This window comes from Puma concolor, chromosome C2 (assembly GCF_028749965.1).
Source record: "Puma concolor isolate L17-30 chromosome C2, mPumCon1.1.hap2, whole genome shotgun sequence".
Classification (NCBI taxonomy): Eukaryota; Metazoa; Chordata; class Mammalia; order Carnivora; family Felidae; genus Puma; species Puma concolor.
Genome location: NC_141675.1, coordinates 91,143,790 through 91,156,166, shown reverse-complemented (window position 1 = coordinate 91,156,166; position 12,377 = coordinate 91,143,790). Strand labels below are relative to the sequence as shown.

Sequence of the window (12,377 nt, the reverse complement as noted above, 5' to 3'; positions counted from 1 at the left end):
TCTGAGAGGAGGGTGTGTGCTGTGTAGTGTAGGGATAGAGTGGGGGCCTCACTCGTAGCCCTGGGGCAACCCTCCATGGCTCAGCGCTTCCCCCTTTGCATCCATCTGGCCTTCAGTGTGGGGCCTGGCATGGACGAGGGAGGCTGCAGCACCAGGCCCAGCTCTCTGACCCCACAGAGGACAGTGTCCAAAAAGGGTGTGGTGGCCGAACACGGACTACTGCCGCTCCTGGAGCCTTTTGTTTCTTTCTGCAACTTCCTGAAGGATAAAAGTCAGAATGCATTGTCCTCATCTTCTTGTCACTGTGTGTTTGGCTGCAGGAACACCCACCTGCTCCCCCCGTCTGTGTGCCTGCAGCCCTGCATTGGGCCACGGAAGGACACTACCCGAGGGAGCGTCACCTACGTGGGGCTGGTAGAAGGAACAAAGGAGGGCTCACAGGGAGGGTGTCCCCGAGAAGCAGCTTGTCCCCCCCGTGCACCCCTGCCACATCCACCTGCATTCCTGGGCAACAGGTCCAGGGGTTTTCTTGGAAACGTGTGCTGGAGGCTGCTGGGCCTGGCCTGCCTTCCAGGAGCTGGGCTGTCTCCCTCGGCTCGGTAGCAGAGCCCTGTCAGACTCCAGATTTTCTGCTTCTTACTTTCTGTCTTATTCTCAATTAATATGATCTTCGTATAAAATCTAGAAGGTACAGAGAAGTATAAATGATCAAGGTGGAAAAAAACCACCTACAATCCTGTTATCCAGAAGCAACCACTTGTCACTTTTTGGCATCATTCTTTCTAGTTTATTCCCCCCCCCTTTTTTTTTTATTTTTTCAATCAACATATAGGTAAATAGAGTTTTTTTCTGACATGTGTGGATTTGTGTAACTGTCATGCCATAAAAGTCCTTCATGCTATCACTTTTATTTTTAATTGCACAAACAACATAAGGATAATATTAACGTTTTTATTATTGGCAGCGCAAGGTTCAAGGGATATAGAAGAATCTAGTATGAACAGTGAAGTCCCCACTCCCTCCCCTGAGCCCCTACTGGGGTTGACCATTGCTACCAGTTGGAACATCTTTCTCCTCCTTTTGTGCTTCTACCTAAATATCAGTGTTTTGAGTTTAGGTTTTTTATATTAATAGTATCATTTCCTGTCTTCTTCTGTGGCTTGCTTGTTTTCACTTACCAGTGGGTCTTGAAGATGTTTTTGTGTACAAGTAGATGTTGGCATATAAATCTACCTCGATCTTTCCAACCATTGAATAGTATTTAATAATTGAGATATAGATTTTAAACCATTCCCTAGTGATAGACATTGGCCACCAGTCTTTGATTAGTCAAACAGTGCAGTGAACATTTGTAAGCATATGTATTCGGGAACATGTCTAAATATTCGTGACTCACTCCTGAAACTGAAGTTCTGGACCACAGGATGAGTGTGCTTGAGCTTCGATAGATACTGCCAGCTTCCCTCCAGAAAGTCTTTGCCACACCTGGCAGTGTGTGACAGCCTGCATCCTTGCCAGCCACAGATACTGTCCGCCTTTTCAATTCCTGCCAAACTGGGCAAAAGGGCAACTTGCCCACAGCTCCTTGACCTCTGGAGAAATTGAGCATCCTTTCATGTGCTAGTCAGCCTTCCGTAGTTCTTCTGTGAACCACTTATTCATATCCTTTGCCCATTTTTCTGCTGGTTTTTTTTCTTCTCGAGCTGGAACTCTATACTTATCGATAGTAATCTTGATATGTTTTCTCACACGAGCCACGTGTTCTCTTTGTAGTCTGTTACTAGCTCTAACTTTATGGTGCCTTTCATTGTACAAAAGCTTCCTTTTTTGTAGTCAAATAGTTAAGTAGAATATTTATGGAGCACTTACCATGGATCAGGCATTTGTTCTAAGCAGTTTGTATCTACTAACTCATTTGATATTCACAACAGTTCTTAAGAAGTAGATATCATGATTTTCCCTAATTTATAGGTTGGGGCAGAAAGGCACCAGAAGGTTGAGAAACTGGCCAAAGGTCACTTAGCCAAAAAGAGCCAGGATGAAAACCTGCACCCCTGAGCCTTCTGCAAGCCTGTCTTTCCCCATCTTGACCTCTGGGATTCACGGCTTGCCTGGGAAATCCATCCCTAGGTTATAAAACCGGTGCCCTGCATTTTGTTCTAATATTTTTGTTTTTTTCATCTTGTTCTTTAATTCCTCTGTATTCTTCATCTTGTTGTACCAGATGGGAAGAAAGGATTTAAGTCCTTTTTTCCATGCATGTTTTTCCTTTACATCTTTCTTAAAATTATCTTGTGTTTTCTTATGTTATTAAAAATTCTTTTTTTGTACATGCTTTTTGTGGTCACATAATATTCCATTGTATAATGGCACCATAAATTACTTAGCCAGCACCATAATGTTGCAGGTTCGAGTTGTTTACCGTATTTCCCCATTATAAATCACACTGCAGAGAACAGTTTCATGCATAAATATTTGTCCACATGTCAGATTATTTCCTTAGGATAGAAGCCTGGAAGAAAAAATTTAAAAGCTTGTTATCTACATTTTCCACTAATGTAAAGGAAGAGAAAAAAAAACAACACTCTCTTTTTGCACAAGAAGAGGGCTATGTGATGGATGGAGGCATCCATCAGTGTGTGAGCCTGCCCCCAGAGTATCTGTGAGTATCTACGAGTCAGCTTTGTTGTGTATACAGCTAGAAGCTTTGAAAGAGCCCTGCAGTTGTTGTGTATACAGCTAGAAGCTTTGAAAGAGCCCTGCGGTCCCTGGAGGAGCTCATCACAGTGTTAAAATGTGAGTGTGTCTGCTAGCATCTGTAGGAGCCCCACTTCCTGACATGCTCTCAGCCAAGTTCCAGGCAAGGCAGGAGGAATGTGGATAGGAGAATCCAGGCTCCCTATAGGGTCCCAGTTACATGGGAGCTTTCCAGATTAATCTGGTCCCCTGGAAACTCCTGGTTCCAGGATCCAGGGAAGTCTCCATAGCTGATCTGTAATAAAATCATAGGTATAATTAAAGTTGGTGTAATCCAGAGGAATTGGAAAGCTTGGGGTTGACGGGAGGCTAACATTCCCACAGCCAGAAAAGAATGTGCTCGAGGAGTTGACATGCAGCCCCTGTGCCAGGTCATGAAAATCAGCGTAAGTGCACTTACACAGATGATAAAAACCCAACAAGGAAGTTTGGCAGTAAAACTTAATGGCCTATCAAATCACAATCAGGACACTAAAACTCAGTGGGCTGGAGTCCTGCTTCTGCTCTGTAACCTCCTCCTCTGGCTCTCACGCAGCCCCCATGGCCAGGACATCCTGAAGGCCAGGCCCAAAAGGCTGGGGCTGGGGTCAAGGCAGGCACTGCCCAGGACCCACAGAGCTCTAGAACAGGTGGGTACCAACAAGGGAGATGTTCGTCTGGCCAGACCTTTGTCTTCTTTGGGGCCTGGTCATTCTCCTTGTCATAACTCTCTTTACAGAGGTTTATTGCCTAGCCTTCATATCTTGTTCAGGAAGCAGAGGGAACTGGTGCTGTAAGCAAGGGGAAGAGTACTCTAGGGTATGAAGGAGAAGCTGTAGAACAAAATCTATAGATGTTGGAGATTTCCAGAGGTGTTTTACAGACCTTGTAAGGAGCAGAAGTGAATAAATGGTGGGCAGGGGGTGGGTATGTACCCAGTAACTGGCTTGGCTGCCAGTTATACTAAATAGTCAAACTAGCAACTATTCGGATACAAGCATGACTCTTGCCCCAAAAGAATTTAGTCCAGTTAAACCTTGTGCGCACAGGTGTAAACCTGAACAGTATAGGCATGAAGTTAACTCATCCAAAATGTGTGTTGACTGCCATCCTCAGTATCAGGGATACGGTGGTGAGCTAGACACACAGCCAAGTCTGTACAGAGCTTGCATTCCAGTTGGAATGGACAGGTTCAAGTAGGAAGATGACTCCAGTTGTTGTTTTTTTAAAGTTTATTTATTTATTTTGAGAGAGAGCACGAGCTGGGGAGACGCAGAGAGAGGGAGAGAGAGAATCCCAAGCAGGCTTCACTCTGTCAGCACAAAGCACAAAGCGGGGCTTGAACTCACAAACTACAAGATCGTGACCCAAGCTGAAATCAAGATTCAGATGCTTAACTGACTGAGCCACCATAGGCACCTCCTGATTACTCCAGTTGTTTTGAGTACAGTTAAGAAAATAAATAGGATATTGGAAGAGAACATGATGGTGTGAGGCTCCTCCGGATTAGATGATCAGGGAATTTCTCTGTGGAAGTGACATCTGAGCTAACACCTGAATGATGTGAAAGTGGTCAGCCGTGCACAGACATGGGGAAAAGACATGTTCCAGGTGAGAGTACATGAAGACCCGTGAAGTAGAAGTGAACTTGGTCTGATAGAACAGAAAGAAGGCCACAGGTTGCAGAGCAGAGGACAGGAGGGAGGTGACAGGAGCTGAGGTCGGTGGGTGGGAGAGTCAGATGGCGTGCAGTTTATGGCCATGGTGGAGTTTGGATTTTGATGTACCTGTAATGGACAGCCATTGCAAAGTTATAACCAAGAGAGTTTGATCTGATTTATGTCTTGAAAAGATGTCCTGGCTGCTCCTAAATATCAGAAGACAGCAATATAACAGTCACAAGGCAGTACGAAATTAAATGCCATGGAAATATATGAATAAGTACTTTGTGAGTAGAAGAGAAATGGTTGGTTTGGTGGGGATGGAATGAACCAAAGACTCAGGGTAGGGGCCGGAGCCTGGCAGGCACTGTGTGGAGATGCCTGGTCCATCAGGGCAAGGGCTGTGATGATGAGGAGTGGGTGCTGACGGACAGAAGAATTTGGGGGGAATTTTGTGTCATGTGGACACAGTGATGGGAACTCCAGCCAGAAGATCCACCTCAATCCCATGTCAGGGCCCATCTCTGGCTCTAATGAGCTTGTCCCATCTGTCTCATTGGGCTGGCAAAGCCCAGTACAGTGAGCAAGTACTTTTATTATCTTAAGGAGAGTCCTGGGAGACCGGGCCAGAAGTCCAGGAGAGAGGCATGAGTGCAAACTAAAGAGGCTGGACATTTCCCGGCATATCTTCCACTTGTCCCTCCCATGTCTGTGATAGACCCTTCCTCCCAGTGAGCCAATTCTCAGGCTCAGAGTCCATCTCTGGCCCACCACGGATAGAAGCTAGCAGGTGATATGGAAGTCTATTTGCTACCCCAGCAGGACAGTGGCATCAAAGGGCCAGAACTTGATAAAGGTATGAAGGTGAATTCTCTTATCTTCAGGGGTCCTGTCACATTGGAACATTTTGGAAAGAAATAGTGGTTTTCTGTCAGTGGCAATGGCTGGCTTTTCTTTATCTTCCCTCCCCCAGTCCCCAGTCCATCGTACTGCCCACCTTGACCATGGGCCCTGCTGGCACTTGGCCTGACGATACCATTCATATCTTGTTTATGGGAGAGGGTGGTCAGGGGTGAGTCTCCCTGCCACTCCTGCCTTTTTTAGAGGCCAGTTGGAGCCTTGAGCCCAGGTCTCCACTGGACTGAGTGGGTGACCCCGGCCACTCACTTCCTCTTCTCCAGGGCAGGCTGAATTCTTGGGTGACAGATCAGCATTAGGAGTTCCTCTGAGCTTCCTTTTCCTGACTTCTCTTCATGCAAGGTGAGCCTCCACCACCACAGTCAGGAAGGGCCAGTCTGGGAACGGGAGAATGGGTGATCCCTTGGGGCAGGCTGCCAGGAGCTGTCAGCCTGGAGGCAGGCCGAAGGAGTGGGGGTCCACTTTAAGAATTCTAGAACCCCTTCATCCTGACCATAAGCTCCAGAGAATGACTTACTCCTTTGCTCTTAGTGAGAACCAGGAAAAAAAAGTTCATTTTAGTATATTCCACGTCAACTCAGTAGACTCTTCTGCAGAATATTCCATTACTCCTGACACATGGATTGGTGTGAATGGACACTTGAGCCTTGACACCTGTAGGGACAGCTCTGTGCTCTTTTGCCCCACCTCCCATGGGAAAGAATGCCTTGGAGTTGGGCCTTGTGTGCCTTGGCTTTTAACTGGGGACTGTGAGCCAGATAGGGGATCGGATCCCTATGAAGTTATACGTAAATTTGGACTTTATACGCATCAGTCTGGGAGAAGGGAAGGAGAAGCTTTTATTAAATTCTTAAGAGTGTCAGTGACCCAGGAAGCCCCAGAGTCCCACCCTGAGCTGAGGAAGATGCTCTCTCTTGCTGTTGTGGGTAGCAGCTCGCCGCAGTCAGAGGCCTGTGTGGTGTCCGGAGCTGGATCGTGTGTTTTCCATCTGGGGGACAGTTCAGTGAAGTAGAAATAACACTGCACACTCTATATGCTTCAGGCACATTCTGTTAAATGGGTTTTTATAGTCTTTCCTGAGAACCTGCCTAGAATCTGTGTATGAAATTGTTTCTTTGGGGAAAACGTGTTTTCAGTTCTAGATAAACTTAACTGAAACAAAACAAAACAATCCTTTGTAACCTGATTGCTTAGAAAGTGACTAATGGCTTGTGATAGCACTAAATGTTCATTTCTGGCAAATGATGTTCTTATGTTTCAATGTCATGGTGATCTATGGTTCGAGGCATCCTGAGTGGGCTGTAGTCAGACCATGAACCCACAGGTTTCCCTTATCCTTGGGCCCATTTGAGAAGGACCAAAATGCTGGTGCCACTGAGAATTGTAGCTGCTCCCTGGGCTGAATTCCATCAGGGACAGTTCTATCCACTGAGTCATCTCATGGCTCCCCAGAGTGCTCTGTCCAAAGAGGGGCTTGACGGCTCTGGCCTGGATGCTGCATGATCGCTTAAAGTTTCTACTATCAGTGTGTGGGTGGGGGAGAGGGGGATGCAGCATAGCCACTGTGGAACCCCTTGTCCCTGGGAGGAACGGGTAAGCGTGGACTGAGGAAGCTGAGAACAGGCAGGGGTGGAGGGGACATGTTTGTGTTCTGGTACCCCCTGGGGCTGAGCTCTGCAAGAGTGACCTTGGAGAAGACAGGAACTTTTGCCCCAGCCAAGTGCTCAGATGGAAGCAGGAAAGCCCTTCCCATGGCTTGGCGGCTTCCGGAGGCTGTGGGAGGTCTCCTCTGCTAATACTGGTATGTCTGTCTGCCTCCCTTTCTCCCAAGTTAGCTACAGAATTGCAGTGCTGTTGGCTTCCACACAGCCGTACCCCACGAGAAGGCCGAGCTCTGTCCCTGCCTTCTGCTTGGCCTGCTTCAAGCGTGGCCCCCACGGAGCCAGGTTCACCTTTTAGCTGTCCCAAGCCTGAGCCAGTCTGGACCTCCTTGCTTCACAGCCCCTGCAGTGTTAGAAGCCAGAAAGTACTCTCTACTAAAATGAAAGCCATGTACAAATGTCCTGACATCACCTATCAAAGTGTTTGTTTACTTTTTAATGTATCAAATTTTATTATTCATGATGTTACTGCATGTGTGTGGTTGGAGGAGAGGGCAGAGCAATCTTTATATGAAGAAATAGGCATTTGGAAATGACAGGCCTGATCCCTGTGCCTGTCATATCATACATCCTCCCCTGTGGGGACAATTGGAATGTATTCTTGCTTCTGTGAATGCTTATTCCCGGTTCAAGCCTCGGGCTCCCTTTGCCCCTGGGGAAGGGGATGGCAGTGGTAGTGGTGCTGGGAAGCACACACTGCCTGTGACTGTGGCCTCCAGCCACACTGCTTGGGTTCGCACCCTGGCTCTGTGACCTGTGGCAGTGTAAGTAGCCTTGGGAGTCCCCTACCTTCTTGGTGCCTTAGTTTTCTCATCTATAAAATGGAGATAATCAGGTTATACCTTGCAGGGCTGTTGTGAGGATATAAAGCTCTTATAGCAGTGCCTGGCACACAGGACCTATATATGTATATATCCAGTATAGGACCTATAGATACATATAGCCAGTCTTTTTCATGTAGTGACTTCATTTTTTGCCTCTTGCACACCTTCCCCTCTCTACCAAGTGGATTAGGGAAAAGATTTCTTGCCTCTGAGCTGGTGCTGCTTCTTTTCTCTCAGGTCCCCCTGGTGTCTGTGAATAGGGCCCATCTGTTGCACAGAGGCAGGGGCATCACTGGAGCCTCCATGCCATGGGGATGTTTTCTCTTGATTTCTTCCCACAGGGTGTGGTCACTGTAAGAAAATGAAGCCAGAATTTGAGAATGCAGCAGAAGTCCTCCATGGAGAAGCAGACGTAAGCTTCCTTTTCTTAACCTCCCCACCACCGTTTTCTTCTGAAGAATCAGTGACCTGAATCATCACAGTGACTTTCCCGCGCAGGCTCCGCAGCCACTTCCCTGATCCCTGAGGTCTGCAGGACTTCACTGTCCCTGAGTACATATGTTGTAGACAGTGGGGCCCGTAGCAGGGATGGAGCCGTGCAGAGAGACGATGGGGTCGTGTTCCCACGCTGTCCATGCGGCCTCTGGCAGGTCATGGCTCTGGGGTGAAGCCTCAAAGTTCTCTCTCTTTGCTCTGGGACCCTGGCTATTGGGAACAGCCACAGTCTACACAGCCTAATTGGCAGGGCAGATTTAAAAGTCTCATTTCAGCCCACAAATGAGAAATAATGCACTTTCTAGTGTGCAGTCATTCCCTGGAATATATGAGCCCAGGGAGCCAGCCACTCCCAGTGAAACACTGGCAGGTCCCGGGCGGGTTGGGGGCTGGCATCTGGGCTCCTCTTCTGCCAGCACGGTGTCTGAGGCTGTCATGCATGGTTGGCCTCTCCCCCATCCCAGAGCTCTGGTGTCCTTGCAGCTGTCGATGCCACTGTCAACAAGGCCCTGGCAGAAAGATTCCACATCTCCGAGTTTCCTACATTGAAGTATTTTAAGAACGGAGAGAAATATGCAGTGCCTGCGCTCAGAACAAAGAAGAACTTTATTGAGTGGATGCGAAAGTAAGTGTTGTGGTCTCAGTAGCACATCCTGACTCCTGGCTGGCGGCCACTGGAACAGGCCTGGAGGAGACAGAGTAAACCTTAGAGGCTGCTAACCCTGGCTGAGGGCCACAAGAGCCAAGGCGGACTGGATTTCTCCAATTCTAAAGCCACCTCTGGGGTGCTGGCCAATGTTCTCACGCAGCACATCACTGGTAGCCTTCCCGGATGCAGTTTCACCAGCACCAGTGCAGCGGGTGGCATGTCTGTCTTCTTAGACCACCCCCTCTCCCCGTGACCTAGCCCCAGGCTTCCTCATGGCGTTTTATTCCATCTGCTTTGATGGCTGGAGGACACACACAGCTCTTCACTCTCAGAGCTGAACTCATTCAGGACCAGGTCTGCTGGTGGTTGACCAGGCCTCTGGTAATGTGTCCACGAGGCAGCCTGTGGTGGTCTGGGGCTGACAATACAGATTGTGAAGAGCTCCCTCAGTATATGTATTAGTTTGCTGATTTATCACAACAGGTAACACAGACTTGGGAGCTTAACAGCAGAAGTTTATTTTCTCGCAGTTCCACAGACCAGAAGTCCAAGATGAGACGTCAGCAGAGCTGGTTTCTTCTGAGGCCTCTCTCCTTGACTGTCTTCTTCCTCTCCACATCTTCACACAGTCTTCCCTCTGTGTCTGTGTCCTAATCTCCTCTTCTTGGAAGGGCACCAGTAAGATTAGGGTAGGGCTTATCTCAGTGAATTCATTTTAACTTAATTGTCTCTCTAAAGACCCTGTCTCCAAGTACAGTCACATTCTGGGGTACTTGGAGGCTGGGACTTCAACATGTAAATGGGGGCTGGGGGGTGGGTATGGTCACAACTCAGCCCATAACAGCCTGCAAGTCCAGAGAACCTGAGTAGCCTCATAATTACTGGCCCAAGGACCTCCTCCTCACCCAAGGTCTTTGGAACCTGCAGTTCTTAGCATTTCCCTGTCCTATGAGGAAGAAGAACCATTACACAGGTACCCTGGGAAATGGAGGAAGTCCCAGGCCTTGCTTGAGAGGCAGAAATTGTTAGGACGTAGTTAAGGAGACTTTCTCCTATCTACACCCTTCCCCCAAGATGCGCGCGCATACACACACACACACACACACACACACCCTTGAATATTTGGGAATATTTCCTCATTTCAGCACTGGGTAGGCAGGGGAGATAAAGTAAAAGAAGACATATTCCATCCTTTGCTGAGGTCCCTGGTACAAAGCATAGTATATTCCCATATGAAAACCAAGACTTTAGAATCAAATGTAACATAAGAACCAAGCAAAATAGCAGCATCTAGATTGAGTTACTTTGTTAGGACATTTGTGCTCAAACTTAGGAGTATATATGTGTCACATTGTATTGAGGTGCTTGTTTAAAGTACAGATCCTGGGGCTGCTGTCCCTGAAGCTTTGATTCAGGAAGTGGGAATGGAACCCGCAGCCATAGTGTTTTGAGAAATACCCACTTATAGAATGGGAACGAAGGTTCCACTAGGTTCAGGAGAGACCCCTGGGAAGAGGTGGGTGCACTAGTGAGGTCCTAGTCTCAGCTTCTCCCACTTTGTCCTGCTCATCACTGGGGGCAGGTTCTCAGAATAGCCTGGCCTCCCTCTTAGGGATCAGAGGCGAGTGATGGCTCACTTCCAGAAGGGACAAGGTACTCCCTCTTCTGGGTTTTCTGGCGTCAGAAGCAGGTTACCATTCACACCTGCCTCTCCAGCCTCCCTCCGGTGCCAGAGCTGGTACCCTGGGAGGATTGAACAGGGTGGGGTTCAGGCAGTTTCTTGGTGCTTGCACTTGTGGTGGGAGAGCTGAGGGAATCAGGAGAGGCCTGGCTGCAGGTAGTGAGCACAGAGGAGCTGTGTCTGTTCTTTGCAGAGTCTCTCTGCTGCTGAGCACCTGAAAAGCACTGAGGGTAAAACATGGACTTTGGAGTCTAAGAGACCTGTGCTTAGATTGTGACCCTGGGCCATTTACTTGACCTCACTAAGCCTGTTCCCATCTGTAGAACGGAGACAACACTTTCCCAAAGACTCATCTAGAGAATTAAATTAGACTATTGTGCTTAGCTCGGTGTGTGGTGTGGCAATACTCAGAGAAAGGAAGCTGTTTTTATTATTGATGCCAGCTGTTATTTGGATCTATAACTGACAGTATTGCCACATAAGTGGCAATACCTTCCCAGGCTTTGCCAATTGCTTTTGTATCTGTTGCCCATTTCATCCTCAGATCCTATGAGGTCAAGAGTTTTTATTCCTATTTCTTTGATGAAGGAACTTAGGTTCAGAGAGGTTGGCGGCCTTGCCCAGAGACAAATAGTAGTTCTTTTGGGAGCTCAGAAAGAATTCTCAGGCAGAGCATGAACAGCAGATAGCTCTGAGATGGAAGACCGAAGCCTGTCACGCAGGAGCAGGGTGAGGAATTTGGGTGAGGCCGATGGTGTTTCCAGGCTTGTACACAAGTGTGCTGTGAGTGACTGAGACAGGCCCACCAGCAGGCCAGCCCGGGGAGGCAGGATTCAGGGATAAGGTAGAGCAGGGAGGTCAGGTGTCGTCCATGAGCCAGGGTTAGGAGCCTGGGGTCCAGGTGTCGTCCATGAGCCAGGGGACCTAGAGGAAGAAAAGGGAGGAAGACAGGGTGGCTGGGAGGGGCCGGTCTTGGTCACAGGAACAGCAGTGCCATTGACCAAAATGGAGAGGTACCTGAGGAAAGCTGGTTTGGGAGGTGTGGAGGAGGGGGAAGAGTGATCTGTTCTGTTTTGTTAGGATTGGGGTGACCTCCAAGTGGGGCCTTCCAGCAGAAGTATCTGAAAAACACCTGGAATTAGGGAGCCTTGTTGAGAGGTCTGGACTCAGATCCTCAGGCACAGGAATTATGAAAGCCATGTGGATGAATGGGATCTTTTGAGAATTGCAGGGGCTCAGATAGAACCTGAAGAGGAGGGAGACCCTGTGAACACTCGATAGAGGGGACTTTTGAAAGAGGAATGGTCCTGGGCTGGCTCAGGGCTGCACTCAGCTGGGTTCGGGGCTGGGGCCAGGGCTGAGGCCAGGGGTGGAAACCAGTGGTGCATGGGTGAAGGAGAGAGTGCAGGGGATGATGTGGCAGCACTGGGTGCAGACCACTCCCCAGAGACCCTTCTCAGAGAAGGAGCAGAGCAGTGTGGTTGTAGAGAGGGGGACAAGGCAACAAAGGCTTTTAAAAGACCCTGAGATCTTTTTTGTTTCTGGGTTTTTTTTTTTCAAGTTTTTATTTAAATTCTAGTTGATTAACATACAGTATAATATTGGCTTTAGGAGTAGAACTTAGTGATTCATCACTTATATATAACACCCAGTGCTCATCACGAAAAAATACGGAACGTTTCATGAATTTGTGTGTCATCCTTGCACAGGGGCCATGCTGAGATCTGTCCTTTTGTGAGGCACAATGGAGGG

At 48.2% G+C, this 12,377-nt stretch overlaps 1 protein-coding gene and 1 pseudogene across 2 annotated transcripts in view; one reads left to right on the top strand and one right to left on the bottom strand.

The window, feature by feature from the left end:
• Nucleotides 1-12,377, top strand: part of PDIA5 (protein disulfide isomerase family A member 5) — a 91,504-nt gene that overhangs the window by 67,001 nt on the left and 12,126 nt on the right. For both annotated transcript variants that reach the window (XM_086675239.1, XM_086675240.1), the window contains exons 12-13: nt 8,142-8,212; nt 8,760-8,920. In XM_086675239.1, coding sequence (XP_086531365.1) covers nt 8,142-8,212; nt 8,760-8,920 — 232 coding nt within the window. The remainder of the gene's footprint in view (nt 1-8,141; nt 8,213-8,759; nt 8,921-12,377) is intronic.
• Nucleotides 12,290-12,346, bottom strand: LOC112850576 (U6 spliceosomal RNA; annotated as a pseudogene).